Source organism: Emydura macquarii, unplaced genomic scaffold (assembly GCF_026122565.2).
Source record: "Emydura macquarii macquarii isolate MOO-44397 ecotype Brisbane River unplaced genomic scaffold, CSIRO-AGI_Emac_v2 contig_1876, whole genome shotgun sequence".
NCBI classification, from domain to species: Eukaryota; Metazoa; Chordata; order Testudines; family Chelidae; genus Emydura; species Emydura macquarii.
Window position 1 is genome coordinate 18,069,618 of NW_027132013.1, and position 23,736 is coordinate 18,093,353.

The 23,736-nt window shown below is 43.6% G+C and overlaps 1 protein-coding gene across 1 annotated transcript in view; it reads right to left on the reverse strand.

Annotated features, from left to right (window-relative positions):
* Positions 1-23,736, reverse strand: part of SLC8A3 (solute carrier family 8 member A3) — a 203,796-nt gene that overhangs the window by 30,644 nt on the left and 149,416 nt on the right. Inside the window, exon 3 of the mRNA XM_067558135.1 lies at positions 16,204-16,310. Within this exon, the coding sequence (XP_067414236.1) occupies positions 16,204-16,310 (107 nt within the window). The remainder of the gene's footprint in view (positions 1-16,203; positions 16,311-23,736) is intronic.

A 23,736-nucleotide genomic window follows, 5' to 3' on the forward strand; every position in this document is an offset into this window, starting at 1 on the left:
AGCTTCAGGAACATTCAGAAATAGAGATTTTAACTGAATTAAATATAAAAATTAATAATAAAATTGGTACGGTAATCCTGGTGTTACTTAATATTAAATTCAATTTATTTTACACTACTCCTACATTTTCAGTGTGCCACAGATTTTCTTTGTATTAACAATGTATATCTGCAGATATCAGAGAGACAAGGTGGGGGAGGTAATATCTTTTATTGGACCAACTTCTGTTGGTGAGAGACACAAGCTTTTGAGCTACACAGAGCTCTTCTGCAGGTCTGGGAAAGGTACTCCGAGCACCACAGCTAAATGAAAGGTGGAACAGATTGTTTAGAAGTTGGTCTAATAAAAGATATTACCTCACCCATTTTGTGTCTCAAATATCCTGGGACTGACACGGCGACAATCCCACTGCATATCTGCAGATAGTCATTGAAGATTGTCAGAGGGTTAGGAAGTTTTGTAGGGCACAGTTTGCACCGGGAGCATGCTGGCAGGTTGTTTGGGATTGTGGGGGGTATGCATAATAGCTGGATGTCAATATCCATATGTACCTTGTTGTTGTTATGCTTCAGAGTTAACATCCAGTTTGGATTAATAGGGGACCCTGACATTTTAGAGCTATTGTTTCAGGATGCTTGCAGATTCAGGTGGGCAAGATTACATGGCTTAAACATGGCTCATCTTTGGAAGTTTTCTCTGAAACCTTAAGAATTACAAATATAGGGCTTGAACCTCAACTGGACTAAATGGATGCAGTTCCGCTGACTTCAAATTTTCTTAAAACAAATGTTTACATTCTGGATTCTCATTCCATAGCAAGGATGGGTTCTGTGACAGATTTCATGGCTGCCGAATTGTAGGAAACACAGGGCCCTGAGCTCAGCTAACTCATCTCCATTTTGATATGCAGCACCTCCTGCTTTTCTAGATTGGGACCTCCTCACTGCCCTGGCAATATTCCTCAATCTTGACCTACAACACTCCGTTCATTTCCAATGTTGGGTCTCCTCACAGCTCTAGTCGACTGCACCTCAATGCCAACCGAAGCAGCCCTGCTCTGGTACAGTTCCAGACCTCTGCACAGCGCTGACAAATCTAATTCAATTTTTTCACGCAAGTAGAAACATTATTATAGTGTGTAAATTCAGTGTTCAAAATTAATCTAATGGTGAAATATTACTGGCCCCCTAAGCTACAATGATTATAAAAACATTGCCAGTTTTCATGTTTCATAAAGCTGTTATCATATTCTAGTGCTCTGGGATTTGAATTTATACTTTTCATTTGCTTTTGAGCCTGAAAAAGAAGTATTTTTCTCTTTTTCAGTTATCATATAATACATGAATATTTGAAGAAGTCTGTAAAGCTATGAATGAAACATCAAGAATACAGAGCAGGAAGCCAGGGGATTGCTTTATCTTTATCTTTCTGAGTGAATATAGTTCACAGAAGGAAGAACTTGATTTCACAGGCTGTAGTTTCCTTCTTGCACATGGGTCTGCTAATGTACTTTAGTCCTGACCTGTAACAAACCCTGCCAATCCAGTCCTGAACCCCCTGCCCCTCTGGCAACACACACCAAAGCTCATCGGGAGCACGCCTTTGCTATTTTGATCTGGGCTCTCACACGCCTCTGCTAGCGAGCTTCATTCATGATCTGCAGTGCCCTCTGCTCTTCCAGTCACTGGTCATGACACAGCGAAGGCAATGCATCTCACATCTAATATGTGGCCTTACTGTTATTAGTGTCTAAGGTGTTCTCAGGTGCCTGAAAAGCATGTTACTATAGGAAGCTACTAATATAAACTCAGCTTTTACACCATAATAGCAATCCCATGTATTCCTTGCCTAAACCTTGCAGGTGAAATGAGATGAATACATGATACTGCAGACAAAGCAGGTAGCATTAACTCTGCTGCTTGCTGAATTCCCAGGAGACATGATTCCATGTCTTCAATGTATCCTTTTCCAGTCTGTGATGGAGAGGGCAGGGCAAGGGGATAACATTGTTAAGTGATAAAATGAAGGAGCAGATAGAAGGCATATAAAGCTAAAATAATTAATCCCTGGTGTAATCTCCAGAGCTTCAATAGAGTATCCTTGGGATGAACTTAACACATAATGTTTTCCTCCTTATTTACATCCAGCCTCTGCATATACCCCTGATTAAGCTGCAAGAACTACCCTGTTAGTATGAAATGTTTCACATGAGCACATGCAAAATACCAAACACTGAATCAGATGCAAGAAGAAACTGGTCCTTTAAGGCTCGGAACTCCAGAGTAATCTACGGTTCCCAAAGGGACATCTGGTAACTACGGAAACATCATGACAACTCCAGGCTAAACTGCCTTTGATGCTTGCTTGGTTTGATTGGCCTCATTCCAGGCAGAGAGGTAATGGCTGGTGAGAAGCCAGTCAACTGAAGGAGAGCATGGCGGCATGGCCGAAATGTGCAAAAAACCCGTGAAGAAATGTGCAAAAACGTTTCCAGAAGCAGCTTTGCTTGCCTATTTACTGAAATTGCCTTCATTTTGCTGTTACATGATTAACAGGGTGGATTATAAAAATACTGCTCGAACATGCAGGAATGAAATCAGGAAGGCCAAATCACAATTGGAGTTGCAGCTAGCAAGGGACGTGAAGGGGAACAAGAAGGGTTTCTACAGGCATGTTGCCAACAAGAGGAAGGTTAGGGAAAGTGTGGACCCCTTAGAGAATGAGGGAGGCAACCTAGTGACAGAGGATGTGGAGAAAGTTGAGGTACTCAATGCCTTTTTTGCCTCTGTCTTCACAGACAAGATCAGCTCCCAGACTACTGTACTGGGTGGCACAAAATGGGAAGGAGGCGAACATCCCGCAGTGCTGAATGAACAGGTCCAAGACTATTTAGAAGGATTGGACATACACAAGTCCATGGGGCCGGATGCAATGCACCCGAGGGTGCTGAGGGAGTTGGCTGAGGTGATTTCAGAGCCATTGGCTATTATCTTTGAAAGCTCGTGGCAACAGGGGGAGGTCCCTGAGGACTGGAAAAAAGCAAATATAGTGCCCATTGTCAAAAAAGGGAGGAAAGAGGATTCAGAGAACTACAGACTCACTCCAATCCCTGGGAAAATAATGGAGCAGGTCCTTAAGGAATCCATTTTAAGGCACTTGGAAGAGAGGAAGGTGATCAGGAACAGGCAACACGGATTCACCAAGGGAAAGTCATGCCTGACCAACCTGATTGCTTTCTATGATGAGGTGACTGGCTCTGTGGATGTAGGGAAGGTGGTAGATGTGATATACTTTGAATTTAGCAAAGCTTTTGATAATGTCTCTCACAGTATTCTTATCAGCAAGTTAAAGAAGTATGGGTTGGAGGAATGGACTATAAAATGGATAGAGAACTGGCTAAAGCATAGGGCTCAACGAGTAGTGATCAATGGCTCCATGTCTAGCTGGCAACCAGCGGAGTGCCCCAGGGGTTGGTCCTGGGGCCGATTTTGTTCAACATCTTCATTAATGACCTGGAATATGGGGTAGATTTCACCCTCAGCAAGTTTGCGGATGACACTAAGCTGGGGGGAGTGGTAGATACCCTGCAAGATAGGGATAGGATACAGAGTGACCTAAACAAACTGGAGGATTGGGCCAAAAGAAATCTGATGAGGTTCAACAAAGAAAAGTGCAGAGTCCTCCACTTAGGAAGAAAGAATCCCATGCACAGTTATAGACTGGGGACCGACGAGCTAGGCAGCAGTTCTGCAGAAAAGGACCTGGGGGTAACAGTGGATAAAAAACTGGATATGAGTCAGCAGTGTGCCCTGGTTGTCAAGAAGGCTAATAGCATATTGGGCTGCATTAGGAGGAGCATCGCCAGCAGGTCGCAGGAAGTGATTATTCCCCATTCGGCATTGGTGAGGTCGCATTTAGAGTATTGTGTCCAGTTTTGGGCCCCCCACTACAAAAAGGATGTAGACAAGTTGGAGAGAGTACAGCGGAGGGCAACAAAAATAATTAGGGGGTTGGAGCACAGGACTTATGAGGAGAGGCTAAGGAAACTGAGCTTGTTTAGTCTGCAAAAGAGAAGAATGAGGGGGATTTGATAGCAGCCTTTAACTACCTGAAAGGGGGTTCCAGGGAGGATGGGGCTAGGCTGTTCTCGGTGGTGGCAGATGACAGAACAAGGAGCAATGGTCTCAAGTTGCAGTTGGGGAGGTCTAGGTTGGACATTAAGAAAAAGTTTTTCACTAGGAGGGTGGTGAAGCACTGAAATGGGTTACCTAAGGAGGTGGTGGAATCTCCATCTTTAGAGTTTTTAAGCTGAGGCTTGACAAAGCCCTGGCTGGGATGATATAGCTGAGGTTAGTCCTGCTTTGAGCAGGGGGTTGGACTAGATGACCTCCTGAGGTCCTTCCAACTCTAATATTCTTTGATTCTATAATTTGGCCTGAGTCCAAATCAAAACCCTGGATTTCAGCGCCCATGAACTGGTTCTGTTGGCTTCTTTGTGTAACAGGCTGAACCAAAGCCCCAGTTCTGAACACTTGCTTTTTCATAGGGGCCGGTAATTGGTATCAGAACTTCACAGCTCAGGCCAGTATCTAATAGCTATGATTTTTGCGTTTCCTATATAATATGATGCTCATGGTCCAAATGCTACTGTGTAGGTCACACATCAGTGGACAAAGTTCTCCCCGGTGTAACACCACTGAGACCACTGAAGGTTGCCCCCGGGGTGGTGCTGGCCCAGGATGAGAGGAGGTTAGAAAATGGGTATAACTAATAATGTAATTTATACCAATTTGGCATTGTGCAAAATGTGTTTGGCATCCACTTTCCAACCCACTGTGTAATTTTCATCACTGCTTACTTCACCGTAGAATTGGCCCCGCATTTTATTCTGTACACATTATTGATTAATAGAAATGTTTTTAAATTTCTACTTCTGGAGAGTCTATAAAGGGTAAGGGTTCTTCTCTCGGACTGCCAGATGCAGGGTGTCCATAGAGGGAAGTGATGCAAGGAGGGGAGCAGCAATGGGTCTTGACGAGATTCAGGTTTGTACAACAATAATAGTTACTGGCATCAGCAACAAGAAGTGAGGGCAGCACTGTCAGGATCATACCAGTACCTAAAAGGAGCTCAGTGACAGCACACATCAAATGGCTAGAGGCTAGCATCTGTGTGCAATTTACTTCAACTCTCAAGAAGACAGAGAAACTTTAAGAAACTGAGTTTCAGTGGCAGTGAGCTCTCTCTGTGCCTATGGGTTAATGGTTTTACATATGAAAGTGTCTGCAGGTTTTGACTCTGTGAAACTGGAAGTGGGAGTGTGCTCTTTCCTTAAAGCAGCATAAAGAGCTAAACATGTTCTTGAGCAAGTTAAACAAGTCAGAAATGTTACCGCATTGGGCTAATTCTGCCCCCACTAAAGTCAATACCAAAATTTCATTGACTTTAAGGGAGCAAAATCATACCTGTTCCTTTCATCAGGAGACTTGCCACAACTATTTGGTTCTGTCAGTATATTGCAGGGGGAAATTATAATCCCATATGGTAAATATTTGATGGGGTACGGAGGACTGTTTGGGAAAAGAAATTAAAATTTCCCAGAGCTGTTCCAATCCACTGATCATGAAACAGAACCTTTCAATTATGACCCTCAGCCACAACTTCCCTCTGGGAAATGGAGTCTTCCATGAAAGACCTATCTGTTAGACCACTGTTAAATGGATTCCTGCAAGAGACACATCTGTCCCACCTGCTAAGTGCTAGGAAGGGTAGAATAGGGTTCCAAAATTCCTGCATGCTAGCTGTCCATGAAGAAGAATCTTTTAAGAGTGATTCTGAGTTTCAACTTGCTGTGAAGATGCATCTTGCAGGAACCAGCTGTTCATGAAGTTTCCAAGAAGGATTCTCACCCCTCTGTAAAGTGGAATGTTCCAAAATCAGCATTCACCCACTATCCCTGAAATTCAGTCTTTTGCCAAGCTGCTGTGAAGTCAATTTTACAAGAGTGAGCCCCATTCTGATGCACCATCAAATGGATTCTTCCAAAGTGGTATCTCTTCTGCAGTTGCTCACAACTCCAGCTCTGCTTACCATTCCAGGGTTAACCATAGATTAAGCAAAAGGTGGAGACTGGCTTCCAGGAAAAAGAAACCAAGCTCTGCTCCTGTAATTCTGGAGTGCATACAAATTGCCAAGGCTGATGTGTGAAGGGAGTACAGACAATCTGGATTTCTCTGAACTCAGAGAGGCCCTGCGGGACTGTGAGTAGCAAAATACCTAGATCTGAATAGTGCGCTAACGTGACACCAGAGCCACCACGAGAGTAACAGTAAAACCAAAATATGTCATCTTTTAATGAAGAAGACAACTTGATTCACCGGAGGGACACTCGAAATATACTGACAGAAGGATGGTTAGGCAGGTGGCTCAACATGCTAGGAGGCTTCTAAGTCCTGCTATGCTCAGTAGACAGGGATTTGGTCCCTGTCACTGCAAATAAGGGGAATAGATGCAGCCATGAAAATCCACTAGTTAGCTTCTTGGAAAAGGATAGGGAGACAAAATCAGGAAGTCTTGGGGGCAGGTGGCAAAATGAAGATAACCAACATCCTTTCCCCTACCCCCCCCCCCCCCCCCCCGATTTATTTACTGGGCTGGAAATGCATATTTCCTTTTGTTTTTTTGCTTATCAACTTCAGTGCTACCAAACTGAAGTGAGAGTTACCTTTATTATTGGTTCCCCTTGCACCTTGATATGCCCCTATTGAATTGCTATCAGTCTCCATCACAGAGGATGTTGGCAAGATACCAACACTAAATCTGTTCTAATCTACTTGAATTCTTTGAGCATATTGACAAAATAGCTGATAAAGGAGAGTTACATGATATAATTATTTGGACTTTCAGAAAGTCTTTGAAAAAGTCCCTCACAAGAAACGATTCAAGAAACTAAGTAGCCATGAGGTTCAAGGTAAAGTTTATCATGAAAAAACTGCCTAAGGGACAGGAAACAAAGAATAGGAATAAAAATCATTCTATTTCCATCATCGTGAAAAGGTTAACGGTTGGGTTCCATACCAGTACTAAGGCTGTTTAATATATTTATTAATTATCAGGAAAAGGGACTGACTGAGTAGTAAAGGGACAAACTTTGCAGGTGACAAAATTATTTAGTGATAAAAACTATATTAGATATTTATATGGATAATGAAAACAACCACCAACTATGGGCAGGATGTTCCATAGCCATCCATGATACAAATCCTTGAACCTGCCTCTGAAATATCTAGTACAGGCTACAGCTGGTCAGAAAATGTTATTTTTTCCCAAGGAAAAATTTGACTTTTCATCAAAAAACTGAAAAATTTTCAGTTGAAATCCCAGAAATGTCCTGTTTCCAAGTTTTTGGTTTTCCAATGAATTAATAATAATAATAAAAATAAAATTCCAAGCAAGTCAGACACTTTCCATGAAGATTTTCATTTAGTTAAAAACCAAATTTTATGCTAAAACAGAAGTTTCAACCAGCCCTCGTACTGGTCATTCCTGGCAACAGGTTCCTGGTCTAGCTGGACCACCAGTCTGATTTGGTGTTACAATTCTTAAGTGTCTACAGTTCCAGCAGAACGCTGGCACTTGCCAGAAGGTCTCCATCAGAGCACAGGGTGAGTTAAAGTAACTGCTGCCGCAGCAACTGTTCTCCACGTTAGTTTATTTGTGGGGAATGGGGGTGGACAGGGAATACAGGCGGACAGCAGAGTCAGTCTCACAATAGTGCTGTGGTGGATACAAGTAAACTCTTGATGGGAGCTATGCCTGTCCTCTGCCATTAGTGCAATAAGAGAGAGGAGCAAAGAGCATGTGCGGGATGAGGGGTTAGGGTAGATTTAAAGAGTCTGTGCTTCGGGGCCTCACAAAGATTGTGAAGCTCTGAGCATGAGCTGCAAAGGTATATATTCCAGTGTAGGTTGGGATCCCAATCAATGGGCCAAGACTTTTCCAGTATATGCCTCAGCTCTAGTCAATACTGTATAGAGATATATTCTTTGCTGGTGGCAATAGCGTTCTGTTGGTACATATGTAGGACAGTTTAGCCAACCATCATTGTCTTGGGTAACACCCTTTCAGTTAGGTGTCTAGGGTAAATTGTTGAATTCCTACAGCTAACAGCAACGTGGTCTTCCTCAGAGACAGAGTTTGGCAGTTCAGTGGCACAGGGCTCCAAACCAAGATACAGATCCAAATTAAGATATCCAAATCCCGCCCTGGAGTCTTCAGATAGACACGTACGCATGTAAATGCTTGTTTTATGCACCTAGGTGCCAACTGACACTCGTCTCTGCTTTCTGGCTATGGACAATGTATTGAAACCACATTAAGACATCAGTGCTGCCTATTACTGAATTCTGCAGATTAACTGGCAGGATAACAAGGCAGCTGTGTGAGCCCAAATCACTGGCACTGAAGCTATGATAGGGAAAGCACAACTAAGATGCACTGGCTCCATCCCTAGGAGGCCTGGTAGGAGATTATCCCTAAAAGATTATTTTCCAGTCAGCTGAATCAAGGGACATGCTCGCCCTCCCACAGAGGCCAGAAGAAATGCTCGGAAGGCACTTTGAAGGGCAATTTAGATGTGTGAGCCATTCCTATAGCATTCTGGGAACAGCCTGCATGCAACAGAGCTAAATGGAGGGCAACAACAAGGGCACACGCTGAAGAAAACCACATCCTGTGTGCTAGGTACAAATATGCCAGCAGAATACACAAACAGAAACTCCTTATCAAAAACAACTTTACCTGGGCCGGCCAAGTGTGGCTGAAGCTGTTTCTCTCAGTAGCCATGTGAGTCATTAGGGCCCAGGCTACGTGATGACAATAGTGATCGCTGTACTGACAGTCTTTAATGTTAATGGTACCTACACGCGTATCTGTGTGTGCACATGTACTTTTTTGAGTACATCTCTGTGAGCCTATGTTTGTTTGTGTAACTGCATGGAGCCTCTACATACTGGCATATGCCTATACGTATGTGGTTAAGTTTGCGTGTCCCCACATCTGCCTATCCAGGTTTTATACAACCCCCATCACCACCGCATTTGCTCTCCATACATGTGCATATGCCTGAATGAATGTGCACATTCGCAAAGACAGGCATGCCTGAATGCGTTAGCATGTACATGCACCTATGCGTGTGCTTCCATGTGCGTGATTGTGTGTATCTGCATGCACGTGTGTGTTTGTGTGTGTGTTTTCATAAGTATGTGGGCACTTTACAAAGCCCTTCATAGCACATCCCCACCCTATCTATCGAGATGACGACTCCCACCTCCAACCAGCCCATGATGCCAGCCTCCATCATCCACCTGTTACGTTTTCAAACAAGGATATTTGGGCTTTTGCCCATGTTGCCTTTCACGCTTGGGAGAAGCTCCCTATAAATATCAGCAAAATTCATTCTTAATCCTCTTTCAAATTCCTCCTTCAAACTCTCATTTTTCTTGATAACTGTTAGGCAGGTGGCATGCAGCCTATCACGCTGACCAATATTGGCTCAAGGTTTCCTTGTATTCCCTACACTGTCTGTGTCCATGTGTTCTCGCTTGTCTTATATTTAGAATGTAACTTCTTTGGGGCAGGGTCCATTTTTTTGTTCTCTGTTTGTACAGGGCCCAGCACAAGGGGTCCTGACCATGACTGAAGCTCCAAGGTCCTATGATAATACAAGTAATGATTATTGTGTGTGCATTTGCATATTTGTCTCTGTATGATTCTACATGTGCATGTCTGTCTGCTGCACGGGTGCATGTATCTGTGTTGACTTGTCACATGTTGGTAGTAGCCCAGCAAAACTGCTGGGCTCAGCATCTGCACTGTATCAATGCTGGATGCTCTGCGTCCAAAATCATTATGTGCCTCCTAATTCTTCATCCCAGCCATCAGAAAAGCTCTCAACAGTGCCCTCTTGTGGGAGCACTCTACGGTACATGGCATCTTTTGATGGATTAAGACTGTGATTAAGGATTAAGATGGTGGCAGCGCTGCCTGATGCCAGGACCATTTTAAAAAAACATTGTAGCCCCTTTTCCTTTCTTTTTAAGTGCTGAGCCCTTGCATGGGCTACACCCTAATGAGGCTAATGAGCTATGTGCATCTCTCCCTCTCCTGAGGACGTGTTTCTTGGAAATTTGCAGATAATCCTCAGAAATGGACAAGAGCGCCAGCCTCTTCTATTGTATTTCACGGCCTGCTGATAAATGAAGGCTGATGATAGGTGCCCCTATGCTGTGACAGAGGCAGGCAGCTGCCTTTTAGGATTTTTCCAGCAGATCTCTGGGTCTGACTCACTTGTTCCTGTTCTACCCATGTAGCCCACTGACTTTAATGGAATTACGGACAATTTACTTTGGTGTAAATGAAAGAAGGAACGTGGCCATTGTGGACCAGCGTCACAATGTCACATGACATAACATCACAGCGGTGTAAACAATGTCCCATTTAAATTAATTTGGAGATTTGTTCATGGGCAGATGGTTAAAGGAAGCTGCTGTGTGAGTGGGTAAGAAACAAAGGGAATTTTGACAAGGGGAGAATCATGTGAAGCCCCCAAGCTCTAGCCAGATGATCCTCATCACAGGCAGTACTAGACAGAAGTGAGGGGCTGTAAGGCATGTCTGGAGGCTGGCAGACAGTGTGCAAACCTCCCCTATGCTGCTCTGCCAGTCACCTATGCACTAACTTTCAGCAGCTCTTGCTATTAAGGCCCTAGTAAACTTGTGCTTAACTGTAGGGTGATTTGGCAATGCAGACAGACAAGGGACTGGGATGAGTCCACTAAATGGACCTAACTAGGATTTAAAACTCAGGTGGTGAGAGATGAATGGCAAATACAACAAGCCATTGCTCTATCACTGACCAGCCTTGCCCTGTCTTCACTGTAACTTAATTAAACCTGTTGGGCTTCAGCCATCTGACTTCAATCTCTGCTGCTGCTGTCTTAGATATCGGCCCCCTTTCTTCCTAAGGGGTTTACATTTTCATAGTAAAATCACAGTGTTTTTCTTTTCTTCCTCTGGATCCTCACCCCCCTCCTCAGCTTTTTCCATGCCATCAACTACTAGCCCTGCTCCTTTCTCAAAACCCCTGTGCCTGACACGTAAGGTGCCTAACCTCTTCCCTTTCACAGGAGTGGGGTGAATGGAGTCTCATGCGAGCTCCCTCTCATTGTACCTTCCTCTGTCCTTTCTCAGCAGCCGGAGGGAAGCAATGGCAGCACTAGACCCAAGTATGAACGGCTGACACTACAGGTGTTGCAGAGTCTTGCTGAGTTCCTCCCCACTGACTTCCAACAGTTTCTCGTCTGCTGCTCCCCATTGGTGGTGAGGAGGAGTAGGAGGAGAAGCCAAAGGACCTCAGAACATGCATGAGAGGAGAACTGTGCTGTCTGCAGGGCCGGAGGAAGGCAAGGTGCTAGACCTACCCCAACATGGGGATCCACAATTGCCCTGGTCTTGCTTCATGAACCTGACCCCACTTGGGTTGGTAACAGCAGGAGTCAGCCACACAAGAGTTGCCTACTGTCCTGCTGTGGGACCCACCACTACACGTTTTTGGGCAGGCTGGGTGTCCCCTCCCCCCGGATAAGGGAGCCTCCATCTACCCACTTATGGACCCTTGCTGATACCATCTCAGCCAAATCATGTGAGGCGTCAGCAGTGAAGCACCCACCCCAACAGTCCTCTGTGAGGTGGCATTAGTGGGGGCCTCCCAGAGCAGATTTAATAGTTACCATCCACTTGAGATGAATGGGGCAGTTCAAACCTCTCTGAGCAAATGTATCAGACTGGCTGCAGACTGAGCCCCTGAGATGTGGAGAACCACCCCACTAGGGACAGTCTGAAATGCTGGTGGGAGGTGACCTGTTTCCTCCCTCCCTGTTGAGCTACCTGCAAAGATTACAGAAGGGTTGGAGGAGCCATGCTGGCCTCTCCTCCCATCCCAGGGAGTCTCTAGGATAGCCTCCTTACCCCATGCCCTTTATGGAGGATGGGATGGGAGAGCAGCGGGAGCCACCAGCAAGGAGTACAGCGGGATGGGAGAGGCCAGGAGGCCTTTAGACATTTTCTGTGACACATGGGCCCTCTGACTGGGTACTTTTACCCCACACTGCCCCCCTCATTCCCCGACATTTTTAGAGTGTAAGCTCTTTTGGGCAGGGCTCATCTCTTTGTTGTATGTTCACACACTCCCTAGCACAATGCGTCCCTGGCCTCCCGACACCAACCCAGCAGTTCACATAATAACTGATAACGTTTCCGTGAGGTGATCAGGGTGGGAGAAGGGGACATTGGCTCAGGAATGGGGAGAGCACTGGCTGAGCTGCGTGGACAAAACAACGGGGGAATGTATCTAACAAGATATGTACCTTTAACCTTTTTGTCTACCCGTTGTCAGTCCACTGCCATTGGCTTGTCTTGTCTATTTAGGTTGTAGGTTCTCCAGAGCTACTTATGTGTTCCTATGCATTTGCATGGTGCTGAGCCCAAGAGGGCACTGATTCTGAGTGCGGCCCCTGGGTGTTACTGCAAGTGCTACTGCAACACACACAACAATAATACATGTTCCAGTGACACCTGCCATGGCGCATGAGCCGCTTCATACTGACAGGGCTCAGAGGTAATAACTACTGCCTGCTGAGGAATGTCCTCCCTGTAGTGGCTCTGATTGTGGCACAGAGAAGGATCAATCTCCTTCTGATTAACAGAAATTGCACATTGACTATTCCCCTATGCTCCCGTCTTCAAACACACACACGCCGGTTTTGTTCCTCTCCACCAGCCTTATGTAAACCCTAAGCTGGCATGAAAGAGTAGCTTTAAGCAGGAAGCTCAACAAACCTAGACCTTGTAAGGATGGGACTCCATCAAATGGTTGCTCCCCGGGCAGCCCTGATTTGTGTGAACCAGTTCTGCTTTGTGTGGCACTGGTGGGGTGACCTTGACAGGAATTCTCGGTGACCTTGGATGCATTCACTGGAAGACTCCAGCAGTGAGGCAGTCCAACCCAGAAAACACAAATCCTTCAGAGTAGAATCCATTTCCTGTAGGACTCAAACTTGCATTAATAGCCACCCTCTGAGACAAACGAAATTCTCTTGCTCTTGAGATATCTGAAGAGTCTAAAATCACATGATGCTTAATTGCACCAGTTGGTATCTTTGTTATAAGAGCACCTAAAATGGGATTGTGCCCCAACTGTGCTCAGATAAGCACATCAACCTGCCTCAGTGCAGACTCAGGCACCAAAAGGGAGATTTGGATATCCTTTTCTTAAGTGCTTATGTTTAAAAATTACACTTAGTGGGCCAGATCCTGTTCCACTGCGGCAATGGTAGAACTCACTGATTACAATAGCACAGGAAGAGGTGGAGTGCATGTGTGGGTAGACAGATACAGGTATTTTAAGTAGGGTATGGCAGTTAAAGCTGGATACTAAGAATCTGGGTTCTTTATCCAGCCCTACCACTGATTTGCTGTGTGATCTTGGGCAAGTCATTTAAGTGCCTCATCTTATCTGTTGGTAAACTGGGAAATAATGCTTCATACATACCTCCCAGAAGTGTTGTGAGGCTCTATTAATGAATATTTGTGAAGAGCTTGGAGATTCTTGGATGAAAATAGCTAGAGAAGGTCAATGTATTATTACTATAAACCCAAAACACATGGTCTATTGTATGGTAGGCTTTTAGCAAAGAGACATAGGAACCCAACAACAGTATTCAATGCAGTGCCATAAGGGACGAGGGACAAAGGAGGAAAGGACTGTGGGACACAGAGTATTGAAGAAGGGAGTTGAAGAGATAGCCATGCACTACATTCTTTTCTGTTCCCTTTTATTCCCTTCATTCTTGGCATTAGGGGGGAAAGGGGATAGCAGCAAAGATGTCATCAAAACAAAACCAATCAAAACTGATGATATTAATAAGGCCTGAGGCCCGTGCATTGCACAAAAGGAGGATCAGAAATAAGCTAGGCTCTAAACGGCAGAGATGACACCGAAAAAGGGTGAGACCGAGAATACAGGAGGGAAAAGAATAAAAGTTGATTCATCTAAAGGAGGAGGAGGAGAAGAAAAAGGGAGTGGGAGGGAGAAAAAGGGGTTACTGTTTTGGATTTGGGGTTTGGTTTCTTTTGGTTTGTTTTCAAAAAGGATCTCACACCTGATATTCCTCGTTCCATCCATTTCGGTTCACCAAGGACAATGAAGAAATTCTCCTGCCTTTCGTATTCCTCCTCATCTACTATTTTAACCCTTACGGTCTTCCTGTAGGGACAACAAGAAAGATAACCGTGTACAGTGGGTTGGGTTGGCTGGTTGGAGAGGACACAGCTGCACCACACGTTTCTCACATGCAGTCCATTCCTGCCGCTGCCTTGGGCAGCATTTTGTTTGTTTGCTTGATATGGCACATCGGTTGTAGTTGATCTTAGGGTGAGTGGGAAAGTATTAGAGGAGAAAGATGGGGTGGGCAAGGGAGTGAAGGGGAAGGAGAGGGTTGGTCCTTGCTGATGGTTAGTGGGAGGTGATTTCTGCAGCACATTTAGTTTAGTGTCACATGGTAATAACATCTCATCAGCTGACTGAGCATTAACCAATCAGAAATAACCAAGGGCAAAACAGAGCCACAAAGATATCAAACACATTTTAGTTGAGAGGCCAATTGCTTCTCCCACCCTCTCATAACTGGTAACAGGTTGGATCTGGAGGTGGGGAGCAGGACAGAGAGAGAGAGACATACATACACACATGCATACACGGACAAAGGGGAGGCTGGGGGTTGTCCATTCAGGGTGGGGCTCTCATTTGGCTTTGAGAGGACTGGGTTGTTTTTTTACTGCCCTCTTTTTATTATAATAATTATAATAATATTTATCTTAGTTTCTTGTTTCTAGTTGGTTTCTAACTGTTTCATAAACAGTACTCATGAGCCCCCATTGGATATCTCTACATGGGGATGAAAGTCCTGCAGCATGGCCATGGCCGGCGCGGGTCAACTGACACAGGCTCTTGGGGCACAAGCTGAAGATCTAAAAATTGCTGTGCAGACATTCCAGCTTCGGCTGGTACCTGAGCTCTGGGGCCCTCCACCCTTGCAGGGTCCTAGAGCTGGGCTCCAGCCTGAGCCTGAAGGTCTACATGGTAATTTTTCAGCCCCAGAGCCTGAGCCCCCTGAGCCTGAGCCAGCCGATCTGGGCCAGTCAGGGGTTTTTTATCCCTGTGTAGATATCCCCATTGTGGCCAGGCAGCCTGTTCTCCCCGAAGTGGATGTTCAGTGACTGAGAGAATCAGCTTTACTTGGCACAGGCAGCCTGAAGAACAGAGGCAGGTCTCTGCTACCTCTTGGGAAGAGAGACCTATATTAAAATACCCCAGAGGGCTGGGGAGGCTGGATTTAAAATACCCTACAGACTAGACTGGCGCTGCTCCTTCTTCCCTCCGGCAAGCTCGCTACACTATGTCTGACACCACTGCAATGCGTAATGCTGCCATGATCTCTCAAAAGAAATCAAAGCCAGGGTGTTGATTTTCTTCCCTTTCCTTATCCTGATGTCGGTTGTTCCTTGAGTCTGTTTGTATTAAAGCGAAAGGACTTTACCAAATACTTCTGAGAAATGACAAACTGCTTTCATGGGGGGCCTTGACTCTTGTAGTTTTATTAGTATGGGTCTGAGAGGCCCCTTCCCCAGGGAGGAGGCAGGCTGACAGCACCTCTAGAAATCTGGGTATGTTTCCTCTAGGTGTTTTTCCACTGAAGCCACATGGATGGGCATGATGAGATTCAATCCTTCCAGGCCCGTCAGCCAATGAGAGCAATGGAAAACCCCACTGTGAGCCATTTCAGCAATATTGAGGTGGCGTACTAATCTCTTTCTTACACACACACACACCCACACAAATACACACCCCGTCTCTCTATCTCGTCCCCTTCCCAAAGTCACCCTCCCAAGTATGGTGCCCCATCTAGCTAAAACCCCATAGGTACCATGTGACACGTTTGTGTGTGCACAGCAGTGTTAAGGACAGAGCGGTTGGAAAACAAAAAGAAATCATAGACAAAGAAAAAAAAAAGAGAAGAGGAGGCAGGAGAAGAAAGAGAAGAGGAAAGAAGAATGTTAACATTAGTCTGGAGGACCAGTACTACACCTTTCTGTAAACTCATATCCACCATGCGTGGGCTCATCAGCTCAATGAAGAAAGTCTTGTTTTTCTCATACTCCTCATCATCAATTACCTTGATGTGAACTGTTTTGCTGTGGATTGAAAAATAATAAGTGTCATAAGGGGGAGGAGGGGATAGGAAAGCAAGGGTGGGAGAGGGCAAGAGAAACCAAACAGGAAAATTAGACAGTCAAAGTTTACTCACCCACTAAACAGGCTCAAAGTGGCCCTGGAGAGAAATTTACTTCCCCTTCCTGTGCATTTACATTGGCAGAACAAAATGGGTAACTGCAAGGTAACCAGTCCTTTGGCCTTGCAGTTAAACCTGTTTTGCAAACACAAGTGCATGCTTTGCTCACAAGTACTCAATGGGTGTGTGTGCATACACACACACATATGCACGCAAACATACATTTCACAGGCACAACTTTTGCTCATAAGTTTGAAAATTTGGCCTAAAATATCCTTCAAACAAGGAAGGCATACAATGAATGAACAAACCAGCCCTCCTGTACACCTAGGAATATATTGCAACTTAATCTTAGATCACCTTAATCTAAAGCATACAGTAGATTAACCATAGTTCTACTGGACAACTTTCCTCTGCAGGCTCCCCCCAGCTGTGTTGGGCAGACTAACTCTGGAGCAAATTCTGACATCCTTACACAGACAAAATGCTCATAAGGATGAAAGATTTGCTCCAAGTCTGTTTCCCCTTCCCCTGTTCCCTCAATTACACACACACTGACACACACACACACACACACACACACACACAGCAAATCAGTCTCTGAGTGCCTGGAAGGCTTAGCCAGTTGTGTTATTTTGATTTCACTTAGTGTTGCTCTTGATCGCCTCAGGCTGTAAATTATACCTGCACTTCGCTTTCTTTCTTGTTGATTGGCAGGAAGGGCTATATGAAATCACATCCCTCCTCTTTCACTGTAAATGCTTTCAGACTCTGGTGCAATTTCACACACTTTTTAATGCAAAGCAGTTTATGTGTGCATTGACATTCATAAATTATATTTATATTATCTATGCTCACATGTGTTTATACATTATAAATATATGTGTATGTATACATTTCAGGGACCCCAAAAACTCCAGAGACCCTCAATAGGCAATCAAAATCTGGACCACCACCAAACATTTCTGAAATAAAAAATTTGTAGCAATGCCCTACATTTCTCTCTGATGACCAAGCCAGCTAGCCAACTCACCACATGATGGACCCTGAGCCTGTGAATTACTTAATCTCCAAACAATTCCTTCCTCTCCACATGATTTTTCTGCATAGTCCTTCTACAATGATCTCTACAAGATCTCTACCTCCTCAATTTTGGACCATCGCCTGGTGTATTACATGTGTCTAACCTTAACTTCTTGTGTCTGTGTGCAGAAAGGAAGGAGAAAGAGTGCAGTTAAATCACAGGACTGGAAATCACGGGATCCATGTTGTGTGTTCCCAGCTCTTTCAATAGCTTTTGGTGCCTCAGTTTTCTGGTGTGTAAAATGATGTTAACACCTCGCTCACAGGAATGTTGGGAAGTTTCATTCATTAATGTCTGCTGAGTGCATTCAGACCGTTGGTTGGAAAGTGCTACAAAATCGGAAAGTATTATACTGCTATAGATTGTAACTACTGAGGGCAAGGACTGAATCTTACATGCATGTCCAGTGCAAGCACAATGTCAGCACTAAATAATAATAACCTTGAGATAAACTAGAGACAATGGCTTACACTACAAACATATATTCCACCAACAAAGTCAGCTGTCTTTGGAAATATTCATGAGTGGTATGAACTGTTGCTTCTTCATTCCTCAACCAAGACAGCAGGAATTATTTACTTTCCTGTTACGAGAGAATGAATTGGTATCACTAGTCAGTTATGGGGCTACCACTTAGTTATCTCTAAATATTATGCAGGCATTGCTTCCTCCACAGAACTCCCATTGATGTCGATGGGAGTTGCATGGGTTGACCTGACCATCAGCAAGATCAGGCTCTAACTCAGTAAGTAAACTACAAGTTCATAATTATTCAGGAAATCCCTGTGGTTCTATGAAGGAAAAAAATGAGAGATTCAATCCACTGTCTCTGGGGGCTTGCAACTCTCTGCTTATGTCTTAATGTCCTGATTGTAAATAGATAAAAATTGTCCACGGCCAACTTACTACAAGCACCAGGCACTTAACTTACTTCAGCAAGAGTGCTTCAGAAAGACAAGCACTCCAGCCCAGCACTCAAGGGCGGCTGCAATCCCAGCCACTCTGCTCATGCCCCTGCCAAAGTGCAAAGTGCTATCATCAAAGACCTGGCTATGTCTTCGAGTAAAACGAACAGTTCCTATGATATCACCTCACCAACAGCCAGACCAGGATTAATACTGTAAGTACTGAGCCATGCCTACCGGGTAATGACTCGGAAAAATGCTTCACTTAAGAATAAAACAGGAAAAAGAACATTTGCCAATTATACAATGCTGTAACATTGGGAGAAGGTTCCTTCCTGACACCTGCAGGTGATGATTTTACACTATGAAGCATGAGGTTTGATTGCCTTCATTACTTTAGCTTGCATACCTACAGCTATTAGTAAGCATCATAAAACTATCCAGTCCTACTACAGATTTCTAGCCACAGCATTTGACTCAATGGCCTACTCCCTAATAAGTTCTACAGTCCGACCACACCGAGGAAAGCAGTTCCTTTTATTGGTTCTCCATTTGATCTAGTCCTCTTAGTCTACTATTGCTTTCATATTATAGACTAGGAGGAAAAATAGAGACTGGTGAGCTTTCACTATGTCCTTCATTATTATGAACATGAAAGAGGAATCACCTCTAATCCTTCTCCTTCTAGATTAAATAATCCTAATTTTTTGCAATCACTTGTGGTATTAATGCTAGTCAGGCTCATCTCCCTTGTCTGGATATTTTCAGTCTCCACCAATCCATCTTGAAGGACATAGGATTTTAAACAATGCGTCTGATGAAAATATTGCCCTGAGACTTCTTTACAATAATTTTGTTTGTATACCTTCTATGTTTCTTTGAAGATGCTTAGCAGCACATGGAGCCTACTTATGTTGACTGTGTTTTTTTTTAAATGAATGTTGACGGAGCCCATGACACTTTGCACACCTCTTTTCAGTTCTCTGGGGATTATATCTACATCTGATCTCTCTGTATGGGCTCTTTCTCTCTTGCACATTATAGGCAGGTTGGGATTTTCAGAAGTAGCCAGCGTTGGCCTAACTCTGACAGCTTTTGAAAATCCCATCCAGAGTGTGCTGGTAGTTAACACTGGCTGAGTGTTACTACTCCAGTAGGCCTTTTTCACCTACTTACAACTTTCCTGGATTTTTACTTTTCAAAGCTGAAATTTTCCATGATTTTTTCTCAGCCCAAGAGAGAATATTTTGAAGAGTTGAGCAAAATAGTTCAAACATAAAGAGAGTTGAAAAAAGTACCATTTTGTCATTTTACAACCATTTCTGTGCCTCATTTGGAACAGATCCAGTGCTTCAGTAGCTTGTTTTAGAAACCTGAAATTTGTCAAGGACATAGCCTCTGCTTCATTGATGTATCTTTCGGGTGCCCAGTACAAATCCATTTGGATTTGTCTGAGTTCTCAGAATTTAGTAAACACACTTCATGCATGCACACAATTTTGGGTATTTTTTGTTATTTGAGAATAGGTTTTTACAAACAGCTTCTCAGTATTCCACTGATACTATGCATGAATATGTAAGCTAAGGAGAAATTTTCATTTAATGAGAAAGTGTGAGTGGAATATGATCTCTTGAGGGTATTTGTGGAATGCCTAATTTTATAGGATCTCTTTCTCTGCAAACTGAATATTCCAAATTGCGCACTCAACGAAGCAATGACTCACTGAGTGCATATTTTTAAAAGTACACAGCATTTTATTACTGTCTAGCAAATAACTCCAGAGGATGGGCTTTCTTTAGAGATTTTCTTTAAAAAAATCCATCAAAAACCACCACCTCTAGAATTGTATACAGAAAACATTAGTTGAACATTTCATGGCTTTTGGGTGCTTCTTTCTGCAGGTTTAGTGTTCTTTTGATTATTAAACTGTATGATGTCTGTGAGTGTGAATGTGTGTGTGTATGTGTCCACACACACTCATGTGTGCACACAAACACATACAAATACAAAAGGGCTGCAAGAACGATGCTGTTGCAAAAAAAAAAAAAAAAAAAAAAAAAAAAACCAAATGCAATTTTCGGTTGCATTAACAGAGGCATAGCATGCAAGTCCCGAGAGGTGATAGAACTATTCTCCTCAGTGCTGGTTAGGCCTCAGCTGGAGTTGTGTGTCCAGTGTTGGTCACCAATGTATAGAAAGGATGTAGCGAAACTGGAAAAGATCCAGAGGCGAGTGACAAAGGTGATAAAAGGGATGGAATGCAAGTCATCTGAGCAAAGGCTGAAGGAACTGGGTACGTTTAGTTTGGAAAAGAGAAGATTAAGTGGGGACATGATAGTGGCTTTCAAGTACTTGAAAGGCTCCATAAGAAGATGGACAATAATTATTCTCTCTTGTCACAGGTGGCAGGACAAGAGGCAATGGGTTCAAACTACAGCATAGCAGATTTAGATTAAATCTCAGAAAAACTTCCTAACTGTAAGAACAGTAAAAAAATGGAACAGACTGCCTAGGGAGGTTGTGGAAGCTCCTTCCCCGGAGATTTTCTAAAGGAGGCCGAGTAGCCATCTGACTTGGATGGTTTAGACACAACGAATCCTGCATCTTGGCAGGGAGTTAGACTATATGACCTTTGCGGTCCTTTCTAACCCTACGGTTCTATGATTCTGTGGTGGATACTGGCTCAAGTGCGAGTGGAGGCTAAGGATGGGTACAAACAAGGTTATAGGTTACATACAGTTATAACAAATGGTTATAATCTCACGTCTCTTGCATGCCGGCTCCTTTACTCATAAGTGCACAAGGCAATAAAGGGGCAGGATGCAGACAGGAATGTGCGTTTAAGTGCAATCCCCAGAAACCTAATGAGGTCCTTAGCGATGTACATGATCCCATTTTAGTCTTTGCTCCTTTCACCAGGCAGGAATAACTTGGTGGATGCAGAGTCAAGGTTCCTTTAAACTCCCTGCCCTGGTCATCATTTTTTACCTCGTGCTTATGTGCATTCCTATTTTCTAACAACTGAAGACTAACTGATATCCCTGTTGCAGGCTTCTCTCCTTCTGTCTCCGTTCCTACTCTCCCTAGCCCTAAGTTGCTGCTGTGCTTCCCAATAGATTGCTGTCTGAGAGAGGTAGTATAAGAACAGAGGTAATTCGGTCAGTCATATAACACAGCTCATTTTAGTTTGTTTGCATACCACAAACCTGTTGATTCATAAGCTGTAAGGAGGCTTCATCTTTGTTTTTTAAATTAAAATGCAGAACTATGATAACCCCCTATTCCTGACTAGCATCTACAGGGGAAAAAACAACTTGAATGACACCACGCTAGTTCAAACTGGATCAGAGCTGCTGAAATTGTTCCCTGCACATAGAAACATACAAGCAGGCAACTGAACACTATATAGGTTATATGTTTGCGAATAAAAACCCTTTCCCTCATAACCCAGTTTTTTACTTCTGAGTCATCCTGCAGTGAAATAATAGTCTTTAACACCACTCATTCAACTCCAACTAAGATCAGTAGTGATCAAAAGTTGTTACCATTTGACATCTGTTCAACGGCCCACACAAAATCAATTTGGTGGAGAGGTATGACAAAATTATAATCCACATCCTCATTGGAAGTCTTAAAAGGCACACCAAAAATTCAACAGACCATGGAGACTGAACAACTTCTTCCTAATGGAGGGTCCTTCCACACCTGGGCTGACACACTGAGAATGAGGCAGGGTGTGTAGGAAGCTTACATTGCTGCTGTCTGGTCTGCACCTGTTCTCTGTATAGAGGAATTCGGTCTCCAGGATGCATACAAAATATTGATACTCTAATGTCAGAGTTCTTATGGAAGTGATTGTGATATTAATAATGTAGTAATCATTGGGACTTCACTGGGAGACTGAAGTTGGCTGTGAGGAAGAAAAAAAACTTATCTGAAAAAGAAATATAACGAACTAAAAAAGCAAAGGGAAAGTATGAAGAATAGTTTGATTGATCTTGAAGACAGGTAGATTCTCAAGTTTTTCCCAACATTAAAGTTTAACTCCAAGACAACAATTGGTTTCAGGAAAGTCAGTAAAATCTTTGCAGCAGCGTAACCAAGAGAGCAAAATCCTCTGAATTCCTAGATCAACTTAACTTGGCTACAGATTGGATTGTTACTGAACACTCAAGCTTTAAACTGGGTTTTGGTTTTTGTTTTTTTTATTTTGTTTTTAAAAGAGCTTTGAATTCCGTAACAAATCCAGCAAACTGATGTTTCCCCCTTTGCTACAAGCTATACTGAGAAAAGAAACCCTTTTTCCTGGCTCTTAAACCAAAGGTTATGGGCAGAGTTAGCTCAAGGAAAACCTATTCATATTTTCAAGACTTATATAAGACACTTACACTCCCAAACATAACCTGGAGATCTTGAACATCAGAGTGCTTCCTTTTTGTCAGGCCATTCATATCCCTGAGATCTCCCAGGAGATTGGGTGAATCACACAAGTATCTGACTGCGTGTGTTTGATACACTGAAGAGCCTTGCTATGAATTGCAAGGCACAACCCTTTTTTTGCCCACCGAGTAAAATGGCAAAAGTGAAGCAGAGATCAGCACCATCTTGGGATCTCGAGAGAGAGAGAGAAGCAAATTGTAAACTGATTCCTCGAGAGAGAGTGAGACGATATCAGAGCAAACTACACCACACCAGTGCCTAGCTCTTGCCACAGACAAGGGATAAGATGAAAATGTTTCATCTTGTGCCTTATAGTGAGACTTGTGTATATCTATTCCACCTAAATGGATGTACTAGAGAAAGGTGAAGAGTCCAATGCCTTTTAAATTAGAGTAGCCGAGCACACAGCAGAGCACAGCCACATCACTTTGCATAGTAATTTTGTGACATACACAGATTGGGCCAAATTCACCTCATGGTGTAAGCAGATAAAACTCAGTTAACCTACTTACATCAAGGCTGAATTTGGCCCTTGGAGACTTGGCTGAGACATACCCTAACCAAAATGATTTAACTTGGGGCTCACCCTGGATTTGAATGCAGGTCTCAGACGGTGCAAGGGTAGCATATTAGTCCCACCGAGCCCACCCATCTTCTTCAAATATTGCTTGGGTCCAAGAATATTTTTACAATCTTCTTAATTGATGCCCAAGGAAGAGGGGAGTGAAACAGAAAATAAGGGGTAAGAATGAAAGGTTTTTAAGGGCAGCTTCTTTGAAAGTGCGAGGAGGGTCAGTGTTCAGGGGAAAGGATGACTTTGGGAATGGGTGATAAATATAGTATTTAATCGTAGTAATCACAAAGCTATTACTATCTGATGGCTGCTCTACAGCCTATAT